This window comes from Cottoperca gobio, chromosome 3 (genome assembly GCF_900634415.1).
Source record: "Cottoperca gobio chromosome 3, fCotGob3.1, whole genome shotgun sequence".
Classification (NCBI taxonomy): domain Eukaryota; kingdom Metazoa; phylum Chordata; class Actinopteri; order Perciformes; family Bovichtidae; genus Cottoperca; species Cottoperca gobio.
The window spans coordinates 29,553,359-29,565,823 of record NC_041357.1 but is presented as its reverse complement, the minus strand read 5'-3'; the positions used below and the strand labels follow the sequence as shown (position 1 = coordinate 29,565,823).

At 34.3% G+C, this 12,465-nt stretch overlaps 2 protein-coding genes across 2 annotated transcripts; one reads left to right on the top strand and one right to left on the bottom strand.

The window, feature by feature from the left end:
• Positions 1–102: 102 nt before the first annotated feature.
• mrps11 (mitochondrial ribosomal protein S11) lies at positions 103–7,796 on the bottom strand. The gene is made up of 6 exons (XM_029428696.1): positions 7,610–7,796; positions 6,754–6,858; positions 5,931–6,029; positions 4,639–4,768; positions 519–584; positions 103–291 (listed from the first exon to the last, which is right to left on the bottom strand). The coding sequence occupies exons 1-6, from the start codon at positions 7,696–7,698 to the stop codon at positions 184–186; spliced, it is 597 nt and encodes a 198-aa protein (XP_029284556.1). The 5' UTR covers positions 7,699–7,796; the 3' UTR covers positions 103–183.
• Positions 7,797–8,259: 463 nt separating this feature from the next.
• Positions 8,260–11,904, top strand: mrpl46 (mitochondrial ribosomal protein L46). The gene is made up of 4 exons (XM_029428694.1): positions 8,260–8,567; positions 9,413–9,614; positions 10,000–10,170; positions 11,539–11,904. Exons 1-4 carry the CDS (start codon positions 8,307–8,309, stop codon positions 11,784–11,786), a joined length of 882 nt encoding a protein of 293 aa, XP_029284554.1. The 5' UTR covers positions 8,260–8,306; the 3' UTR covers positions 11,787–11,904.
• The last annotated feature ends 561 nt before the right edge of the window (positions 11,905–12,465 follow it).

Here is a 12,465-nt window from a genome sequence, read left to right as displayed (position 1 = left end):
GGTGAGTCAACAGTCGCAGCGGAGGACCGACACACCTGTGCTCATTAATAACTGTAATTACTTCCACTAATGAATTATGTAAGTTCAGCTCAGAGTCGGGGAAGTTACACAACAAAACACTTTATTTAGCATATTACTGCACGACCGCTTCCTCCTGCTGCAATGCATTCTGGTTCAGGGAGATCACATCCTTCTGGCTTTGCGTGGGCGGCATCCATTGTGCGGCACGGGGGTGTTGTCGGTGATCGATATCACCTTCAGGCCTCCCATCGTCAAGCCTTCGATGGCAGACTGCACACAGAGAACAATACGCTCGTTCATTACGGAAGCTGGCGTAACAGATGAAGAAGTCTGAGGCGCCTTCGACGGCCTTAAATTACCCGCATTACAAAAACAACCAAACTCAAGGTGTCTAAAGGTTAAAGAATAACGTCTACAATCATTTCAGATGTGTTGGGGCCGACACGCATCACAAGGCCTGTGGTAGAAACAGCGATGCATCTTCTTCTTCGACTTACCCAACGTCCGGGACCGAGACCTTTGACCACAACACGCACGAACGTCACGCCCTTCGCTGCGGCTTTCTGTTCAGAGGAGACACAGAAGATGTCAGCTACATTAGGCACACTATAATGTTACTGTTTTTATGCCATAGTAGGACTTATTTAATGACTTATTTAAGACTTATTTAATGACTTATTTAATGACTAATTTAATGACTAATTAAAGACTTATTTAATGACTAATTTAAGACTTATTTAATGACTTATTTAAGACTTATTTAAGACTTATTTAATGACTTATTTAATGACTAATTTAAGACTAATTTAAGACTTATTTAAGACTTATTTAATGACTTATTTAAGACTTATTTAAGACTTATTTAATGACTTATTTAAGACTTATTTAAGACTTATTTAAGACTTATTTAAGACTTATTTAAGACTTATTTAATGACTTATTTAATGACTAATTTAAGACTTATTTAATGACTTATTTAATGACTAATTAAAGACTTATTTAATGACTAATTTAAGACTAATTTAAGACTTATTTAATGACTTATTTAAGACTTATTTAAGACTTATTTAATGACTTATTTAAGACTTATTTACGACTTATTTAAGACTTATTTAATGACTTATTTAATAACTAATTTAAGACTTATTTAATGACTTGTTTAATGACTTATTTAAGACTTATTTAAGACTTATTTAAGACTTATTTAATGACTTATTTAATGACTAATTTAAGACTTATTTAATGACTTATTTAATGACTAATTTAAGACTTATTTAATGACTAATTTAAGACTTATTTAATGACTAATTTAAGACTTATTTAATGACTAATTTAAGACTTATTTAAGACTTATTTAATGACTAATTTAAGACTTATTTAATGACTAATTTAAGACTTATTTAAGACTTATTTAATGACTAATTTAAGACTTATTTAAGACTTATTTAATGACTAATTTAAGACTTATTTAAGACTTATTTAATGACTAATTTAAGACTTATTTAATGACTTATTTAATGACTTATTTAATGACTTATTTAATACTTATTTAATGACTAATTTAAGACTTATTTAATACTTATTTGATGACTTATTTAATGACTAATTTAAGACTTATTTAATGACTTATTTAATGACTTATTTAATGACTAATTTAAGACTTATTTAATACTTATTTAAGACTTATTTGATGACTTATTTAATGACTTATTTAATGACTTATTTAAGACTTATTTAATGACTTATTTAAGACTTATTTGATGACTTATTTAATGACTAATTTAATGACTTATTTAATGACTTATTTAAGACTTATTTGATGACTAATTTAATGACTTATTTAATGATTTATTTTAAGACTTTTTAAAGACTTATTTAAGACTTATTTAAGACTTATTTAAGACTTATTTAATGACTTATTTAAGACTTATTTAATGACTTATTTAATGACTAATTCAAGACTTTCATGACTTATTTAATGATTTATTTTAAGACTTATTTAAGACTTTTGTGACTTATGTAATGATTTATTTTAAGACTTATTTAAGACTTTTGTGACTTATTTAATGACTATTTCAAGACTTTTATGACTTATTTAATGATTTATTTTAAGACTTATTTAAGACTTTTGTGACTTATTTAATGACTTATTTAATGACTTATTTAATGACTTATTTAATGACTTATTTAATGACTTATTTAATGACTAATTTAAGACTTATTTAATGACTAATTTAAGACTTATTTAATGACTAATTTAAGACTTATTTAAGACTTATTTAATGACTAATTTAAGACTTATTTAATGACTAATTTAAGACTTATTTAAGACTTATTTAAGACTTATTTAATGACTAATTTAAGACTTAATTAAGACTTATTTAATGACTAATTTAAGACTTATTTAAGACTTATTTAATGACTAATTTAAGACTTATTTAATGACTTATTTAATGACTTATTTAATGACTTATTTAATACTTATTTAATGACTAATTTAAGACTTATTTAATACTTATTTGATGACTTATTTAATGACTAATTTAAGACTTATTTAATGACTTATTTAATGACTTATTTAATGACTAATTTAAGACTTATTTAATACTTATTTGATGACTTATTTAATGACTAATTTAATGACTTATTTAATGACTTATTTAAGACTAATTTAAGACTTATTTAATGACTTATTTAAGACTTATTTGATGACTTATTTAATGACTTATTTAATGACTTATTTAAGACTTATTTAATGACTTATTTAAGACTTATTTGATGACTTATTTAATGACTAATTTAATGACTTATTTAATGACTTATTTAAGACTTATTTGATGACTAATTTAATGACTTATTTAATGATTTATTTTAAGACCTTTTAAAAACTTATTTAAGACTTATTTAAGACTTATTTAAGACTTATTTAAGACTTATTTAATGACTTATTTAAGACTTATTTAATGACTTATTTAATGACTAATTTAAGACTAATTTAAGACTTATTTAAGACTTATTTAATGACTTATTTAAGACTTATTTAAGACTTATTTAATGACTTATTTAAGACTTATTTAAGACTTATTTAAGACTTATTTAAGACTTATTTAATGACTTATTTAATGACTAATTTAAGACTTATTTAATGACTTATTTAATGACTAATTAAAGACTTATTTAATGACTAATTTAAGACTAATTTAAGACTTATTTAAGACTTATTTAAGACTTATTTAAGACTTATTTAATGACTTATTTAAGACTTATTTACGACTTATTTAAGACTTATTTAATGACTTATTTAATAACTAATTTAAGACTTATTTAATGACTTGTTTAATGACTTATTTAAGACTTATTTAAGACTTATTTAAGACTTATTTAATGACTTATTTAATGACTTATTTAATGACTAATTTATGACTTATTTAATGACTTATTTAATGACTAATTTAAGACTTATTTAATGACTAATTTAAGACTTATTTAATGACTAATTTAAGACTTATTTAATGACTAATTTAAGACTTATTTAAGACTTATTTAATGACTAATTTAAGACTTATTTAATGACTAATTTAAGACTTATTTAAGACTTATTTAAGACTTATTTAATGACTAATTTAAGACTTATTTAAGACTTATTTAATGACTAATTTAAGACTTATTTAATGACTTATTTAATGACTTATTTAATGACTTATTTAATACTTATTTAATGACTAATTTAAGACTTATTTAATACTTATTTGATGACTTATTTAATGACTAATTTAAGACTTATTTAATGACTTATTTAATGACTTATTTAATGACTAATTTAAGACTTATTTAATACTTATTTGATGACTTATTTAATGACTAATTTAATGACTTATTTAATGACTTATTTAAGACTAATTTAAGACTTATTTAATGACTTATTTAAGACTTATTTGATGACTTATTTAATGACTTATTTAATGACTTATTTAAGACTTATTTAATGACTTATTTAAGACTTATTTGATGACTTATTTAATGACTAATTTAATGACTTATTTAATGACTTATTTAAGACTTATTTGATGACTAATTTAATGACTTATTTAATGATTTATTTTAAGACTTTTTAAAGACTTATTTAAGACTTATTTAAGACTTATTTAATGACTTATTTAAGACTTATTTAATGACTTATTTAATGACTAATTCAAGACTTTCATGACTTATTTAATGATTTATTTTAAGACTTATTTAAGACTTTTGTGACTTATGTAATGATTTATTTTAAGACTTATTTAAGACTTTTGTGACTTATTTAATGACTATTTCAAGACTTTTATGACTTATTTAATGATTTATTTTAAGACTTATTTAAGACTTTTGTGACTTATTTAATGACTTATTTAATGACTTATTTAATGACTTATTTAATGACTAATTCAAGACTTTTATGACTTATTTAATTATTTATTTTAAGACTTACTACAGTGCGAGTTTCTGATTTCTTCCTGATATGACCGAGTGGAAAAACAAGTTACGGTCTTCACTAATATTTACTTATTATAGGCAAATCGTCTCGTGTTCCTGAGCAACACACTGATCTCTGAGTGTCAGAGTAACATGCACACGTACAGTAGCAGCAGAGACGCCAGCGCTCTGAGAGGCGAGGGGCGTCGCCTTCTTGACGTTCTTGAAGCCTTCGGTTCCGCAGGACGTCCTGACCATCGACTTCCCTGAGCTCTCTGTCAGCTGGATGTGTGTGCTGGTGCAGAACAAGACATTTTACTGGGTCACTGACTCATAACTGTGTGAACAGTCGGAAATATGCATCATGTTTAAAGCTGGTATTTGTGCACAGATACAGAAAAAAGACACAGACACAGATACAGATACAGATAGAGACACAGATACAGACACAGACACAGATACAGATAGAGACACAGACACAGATACAGATACAGACACAGACACAGATAGAGACACAGACACAGATACAGACACAGGTACAGAAAAAAAGACACAGATACAGATACAGATAGAGACACAGACACAGATACAGACACAGACACAGATACAGATACAGACACAGATACAGAAAAAAGACACAGATACAGACACAGACACAGATACAGACACAGATACAGACACAGATACAGACACAGATACAGAAAAAAGACACAGATACAGATACAGACACAGATACAGACACAGATACAGATAGAGACACAGACACAGACACAGATACAGACACAGATACAGAAAAAAGACACAGATACAGATAGACACAGACACAGATACAGACACAGATACAGACACAGATACAGAAAAAAGACACAGATACAGACACAGATACAGATACAGACACAGATACAGACACAGATACAGACACAGATACAGATACAGACACAGATACAGACACAGATACAGATGAAGCTGCACTAATATTATTAGTTTTATACTATTAGTATTTAGACTCCAGTGGTGCTGCAGAGGAATGTTTCCGACTGTGATCCAAACATTTCCAATAACTTCAGAGCGTTTAAAGTCCAGAAGTCAACTGTAATCATTTCCCAACATGTTCTTATCAAACCAAATGTTCTTCTTCAAACTATATTTGTTGGTGTTTAACCTCAAAAACAACATTTTCACTGCAGTCAAATAACAGTTTGCTCTCCTGCTTGTCGCGCACAAAGGGAGGCACGCAGCTGTAATAACCAACAGATTCATAAACTACATTTAAATAAACTATTTCCTTTCTCTTTTTTTCAGGGTGAAACTTGACGAGTGACATTTGAAGCTTCATTTGTAAACTCAGTAGAAGCTTCGACATTCATAAAGAAAATAGTCATTAACTTTTGCTACAACTCAACACCCACAAGACCATCAGGAAATGTTTTACTGTTTAATTTACACAATCCACTCACTTGTTGTATGTTGATTTAATGTGAACGATTGGTATCTCCTCAAACGTCTTTCCCTCCCATCTCAGTAAACTGTCCTGGCCAGGCAGGGGAGGAAACTTGCTGTAGGATTCAAACGTAAAGGTTAATATCACGTCGACTTTATTACACTGCAGCGAGAAGTTCTTCTGTTGAGTCTTTATGTGACCAGGTTTGTCCAGATAGACAAGCAAGACAGAGTCAAGAAGTTTCAACAGTTAACACAGAAGCACACAGATTTCAGTGAGCACACAGGCAGCCTGGACTCTCTCAGGGTTACTATGTGTTAACGTTTAAGATCAGTTTCATGCAGAAGGTGCAGACAATCTAAAAGCTTTATTTCACAATTCTTGAAAGAAGGAGGAAGGAATTTTACCAAGAATAGTTTTTTAAATACACACATATCAGTGACTGAGGCCGATCCACTGTAGAGTACAACACACAGCGGTGAGGAAGAGATCTGATGTCTGTAATGAATCCTAGAGCTCCATGACACAGCGAGCAAAAGGCATTTATGTACAAAACATCTCCGGAATCAACGACGGGTAAAACGATAGAAGACAACAAGAAAATAAAGTGGAAGCTTCTGCTTTGCAACATTCTAGATGTGGGCCTTAAAAGAAAAGTGGACATAAATGAATAACCCCAGGTATATCAAATAAATACCAACTCAATCTGTTGAGCATTTCTGGTTACACTTTTACAATCCTGATCCAACCACTTCAGTTAAAAGGAAAACAGTAGTAATAAAGCAGAATCAGTGCGTCAGTAGACTCTATGTGCAGCTGCGTGTGTGGCGTCGTCTGACCTGAAGTCAGTGTTGGTATTCTCAGCTTCTGTGCTCGACGCTTTGGCCTCCTGAAGTCTGACAGCACTGGAACACAATGTCCGCTGCAGCCCGACGCTTCCACACCTGAAAACACACACTTTCATCAGCACCATCGTCGTAAACCAGTGTGGCCATTATCTGGTCAATATGTACAATAAGAGGACACTACAGGTGAATAGGCATAACATTTTAACTGATTGATATCACCATGAAACTTCCCCAGTTGACTACTTACATTAGGACACATATTTTCCATATTACAAGTTTACTGAAAATGTATGTTTAAATAAGCAAATGAGGCATTATCTCATTAAATATGTGCTCATTTGCATTTCTGGAACAGAAATCTGAACATTGGATAAACAGGTTCAAAATTCTTGTTTCATTTTGTTGACATTAGTTTTATTTAAGTGAAAGGTTTGTTGTATTTAAGTGGTACGGAAGTGGAAATGTCTATAAGTATACAAAAGAAAACTCATTTTGATAAAACAGCCCTTAAGATATGTATTGTTAAATGTCACTACAGGTGGATAGGGTTCAAAACTAAAACTAATAGATGTCACCATGAAACTTCCCCAGTTGATTAACGTTAACTGATATTAAGACAATTGTTATTGGTATAACAAGTCTTCTAAAGTTGTGTGTTTAAATCAGACATTACTTAATGTTAACTGGAATTTAGGATACATCTACAGAAGCAAATAAACAAAGAAAACAAAGATCAGTGCATAAAATAACATGCATACTACATATAACACATGCAGCAGACTGACTTCATCAGAGCTAACATTAGCCGCTAGCTAACAGGGATGCTAGTGAAGCACAGAACACTTACAGGGAGCTTCCGTTTGCATTTACGGAGGCAGCAAGCTGTCGGCATACGTTATTGACAGAACTAACTAATATACAATTTAATTTAAACATGTTTTAAACGTTTAGAAACAAATTCGCTGAAAGACGTTCAGCTACTTTACACACAACAAATGTGACATTGAAGGTGCTGTACATCCAGACCAGACCAGACATATTTTTGTTTGTTGAGGGGTGGCAAATTCACAGCAACATTTTTATTTCAATCACAAGTACAGTTGTACATTTTAAATGTATTTAAAAATACAAATATGTTTAAGAATATTGTTAAAATATATGTTGTAGTACGTACAATGATATATTTTCTTTTTTTTAAAGTATATTAATATCATCCTCTCCCAGTTTTATCTAAATAGACCATTCGTTTTTCTGCACAGGATTGTGGGTAAAAGTAGAGAAATGCTGCCTTCAGGTTCTTCATAAACCGTCGTCAATATGGGTTATCATGGTGAACATTCGCTTGAAGCACTCAAGCAACAATCAATACATCTTATACTCAAAACAAATATTTTAATAAACGTCACTTAAGGAACTGGCGTCAATGTGTTTATCTTGTATTCTGTTTTCACTGAGGGAGTACGATGTTTCAAAATCTCACCTTCAGCCAGTTTTGCCAGCTTCAGGATTTCTTGCATATACATTGAAAGTAGCACAAAACAAAGATGGCTGCGCCCTGCAGAAGGATGGCAGGTCGGTCTCTCTCACAGTTTCTGTCTTGTTTTAGCAGGACATCAGTCGGGAACACGGGGTTTCGTCAGTTCTCCAACACGTCTGTTTGTCGGGAAAGTCGGAAGACCGAAAATGTGACGGAATCAGCGCGTTCACCGTGGACTGTGATGGCAGCCGTGTGTCTGCAGAGGCTTCCGGTCATTACAGCGGACTGCAGCCCGATGGAGCAGCAGTTCGGACAGATGATAAACCAGGTGTGTTCACCATTAATTAAAGACGTGTAAACATAATGATCTGTCTATGCTGTACAACAGGTGACCAACAGCTATCATGTGAGTCACCATGATAAAACATGCAATGGCAAATATATTATTTAAATGATTTATACCTTTCATACAAACATGCAGCCAAAAGTGCGTCACGTAAAGAATAAAAAACAATACATACAATTTTGCTAGACTAAAAATTACAACAATAAAATGGTAAAAATTAATAGGTAAAAGTCAATAGAATAAAATAATCACCTGGGTAAAGATATAACAAATATATGTCTTTAATTTCCTTTTGAAAATACAGAGAGAGCTGTAATAGCTATTGTAATATGCAAAGGCAGTGAGTTCCACAGTTTAGAGACATAAAAACAGAAGTCACACTCACTGGTACTTTTATGGGACACAAAAGGTACATTTCAAAGTCTTGAAACATGATTTAAAACCCTGTGCGGAGACTCTTTAATTCAGCATACTGTAAGTCAGTAAATTCATTTTATGAAATGAATTCATATTTTGAAACAACCTGCAGTAATCAGAATGGCCACTTCTAATTCCTGCAATGCAAAGTCTCTCTCTGTAAGTAAATGAGGTATTCTGCCATTTACACATCATTAAAGTTGTGTTTGATAAATATTATTACAATCATATGTTGAAATTAAATGCAATACTTGAGAATAAACCGCAGTCCATCCTAAAGTCCATCCTAAAGTCCATCCATCCATCGTCTACCGCTTATCCGGGATCGGGTCGATATATATATATATCAGGTCGTCACTTTGCTCCAGTGCAATCAGCAGATGACACCATGCAGCACCTCTTAATTTCAGATGGAGCTGGAGAAAAGCGTGCTGACGGACCACGAGCTGCGGCTGCAGGAGGAAGCTGAGAGACTGAGGCGTTTGCAGGCAGGCGAATACGACTCTGATGAAGAGGACAACCAAATGAAACAGGAGATAATTTTGGCTCAGGACCTGGAAGACCTCTGGGAGCAGAAGCTGAAGAACTTCCAGCCAGCGCAGAGAGTCAACGGTCAGTATGGGAAACGGCAGACGTGTGGACTCGAGTCACACGTGTTATGATTTTAGACTTTAACACGAAGGACTCGTGACTTCACTTAGACTAAAAGTATATTATTTAAAAAGTGTTGCACAAATCCTTTCATTTCCAGAATCAACCAACAGTGAAGTTATTAATTCCCAGGAAGTCGACACTTACTTCTCAGATCCACTTAGTTTGAACCGATCACGTTGCTCCACTCCAAGAGCTGAATTCTAATGTTTCTTTGACGTTCGTTCCAGGAATCCCAATTTGCATTTTATTCCCTGTGACATTTCCAGAGTTTGTGTAAATGTTGCTGTCCAGTCGCAGAGACGTAGTTGTTGTGAGGAAGCTAAAGGTCCTGTCTGTTGTTCAGCTGACGTAGATAAAGACCTGACCTCGGCGGAGCGCTGCCTGGCCGACACGCTGCTTCTTCTGGCGGAGCAGCAGGTCGGGGGGGAGAAGCTGTGGCTGCTGCCTCAGACTCAGTGGCAGGACGGAGAGACGCTGCGGCAGACGGCAGAGAGAGCCCTCCACTCCCTGCCAGGTGACGAGAACACGATGAAACTAATCCTGTTTAAGGGAAGCTGCAGACACTCAGTCCAATTACTATTCAGCACATAATGAACCGAAGCTCACTTTTCCTTTTCTTTCCCCCCGTGTTCCCTCGAAGTCTTGAAGAAGACTTTATGTGTTCTTGCCTCCACGGAGCAGTGTAGTCTCCTGTCCCCGGCTGTATGTTCACCACCTCCCAGACTCTCCTTTAAACATTACTATTTATATATACTATTTAAACCCTTCATGCAGTCTCACGCGGAGGAAACGTGGACATTGCCTCTGCTTACAGCAGGATATCAGGTGTTCTCCACATCCTAACTGTCAGCTGTTACAGGCTGCGACACTCTAATGTCTCCGGCTGCAACGACCCACACTCATCCTCAGATCATTACAGTGTGATGGGATCTTCTCAAAGAGCTGTGTGCTACAAATGCTCCTTATTAACCACAACAAGAGCACCAGCGTGCTTAAAGCTCATCTGCACACGCAGCAGCCTTTCACCGTAGTCCAGTTCTTATTCATATTCCATGTGGTCGCATCCACTTAGACCTCCGCTGATGTCCAGGAGAAGGAAGCAACACGTGGAACAGATGTTCCGTCACACACAACATCACACATTAACAGTACAACTGGGTTTCTCTTCTGACTGAAGTCTTCAAGCTGTTTAAATGTGGCTTCATGTGAAACGGTGTCACTGCTCATGAAGTATTAATGTGCCAGCTCTAGCCATCACTCCCCATTAGGACTCCACTTGACATTAACGTGCTGCAGGGTTTTATTTAAAGAGTCTTTAATACAGTCGCACTGAGCGGGAAGTTCTGCTGCACGATCATCCAGATCAATAACCACCATGATTCTTAGACTTGAATAAAGCCGAGCTGTCACTTCCGTGTTGTGCGTTCTGCTAGTTGACACATGTTTGCATCAAAATAAGACTTTAATACTTTTCTCCTTCACGGCGGAGCATTCTATACGTCTGCAGAGCGGAGAACATGTAACTGGTGCTTCTCTGTATGTTGAGCCAACGTGTGATTCAGACGACAAGATGTTGATTTAAAACTTCTCATGTTGTTCATTTATAAACCTGATGTTGAAGCTGCATCACATCTAACTCTCTACCCTTAGACACCCTCACGCACTGATGTGGACTCAATATGCAGCTTTTAAATGTCATTAACTGCAAACGAGCGTCTCGCAGCGCAGCAGCAGAGAGTTTCACTGTGAGTTCCTTGTTGTGCTGTTCGGGTTCTCGTGTCTCTTCTCAGCTCGAGCTCGATGACAAAATGAAACCTTGGAACATCTGCACTCACCTTTTGTCTCCCGCTGAAAGAACTCACACTGTGTTCTCTTCCTGCAGCGGCTGATTTCAAGGCGACTTTCCTGGGCAACGCGCCCTGCGGAGTGTACAAGTACAAACTGCCGAGAGCCGCTCGGACGGAGAGCTCGGTGGGAACAAAGGTGTTCTTCTTCAAAGCCGTTCTGTCGGACGGCGCTCCCCCCGCCGCCCCCGACGCTCCTTTTCTGTGGCTGAAGAAAGGTGAACTGCAGGGCTTCCTGAAGCCGGCGTACAAGACGAAGGTCGAACGCTTCATCCTCGGCCTGTGACGCTGAACGCAGAACAATATTTATGAGGCTCAGAAAGTTATCTGTCGTCTGGTTCCATAAAAGGTTCTTTTGTTGACGATACGTGTTGTACTGTAGAAATAAATAGTTTTTCCAAACACATTTTGTAAGTTTTAAGTGACAAGAATCTTAGAAGTTACTGCAGCAAAGAGTGAATGTGATTCTTAGACTGACACACTACAGGTGAGGACTTCTATAACATAACTATATATAATATAATATAACTTTCAGACGAGTGGAAAGAAAACATTCACATATTTATTTTAGTAACTTTGTTCTCCACAGCTACATTACATAACGCCTCATGTACATATTAAACACTTGTAATATAAACGTGTGTTGATGTGAGTCATGAAGTGGGGAAGCTTCATGATATCTGTTAGTTACATGTTTATCTCTATTCACCTGCAGCGTCTAAGTAGACTGCAGTTATGTGTACCCACAATGCACTAAATCAGCCCCCAAAAGGTGCACGTTGTGTTGCACACGTCATTTACTGAAACCTATAACGTCTTTGTGTGCTAATCAAAATCATGATTAATTGTTTTAGGGCTTTCCTTCAATATGTTCCATCACGATAAAAGATTTTTCATTTTGGATTTCTAGGTTTTGCTTAACTCACCACAATTCTTCTAATATTATTGAACATTTTATTATTGAT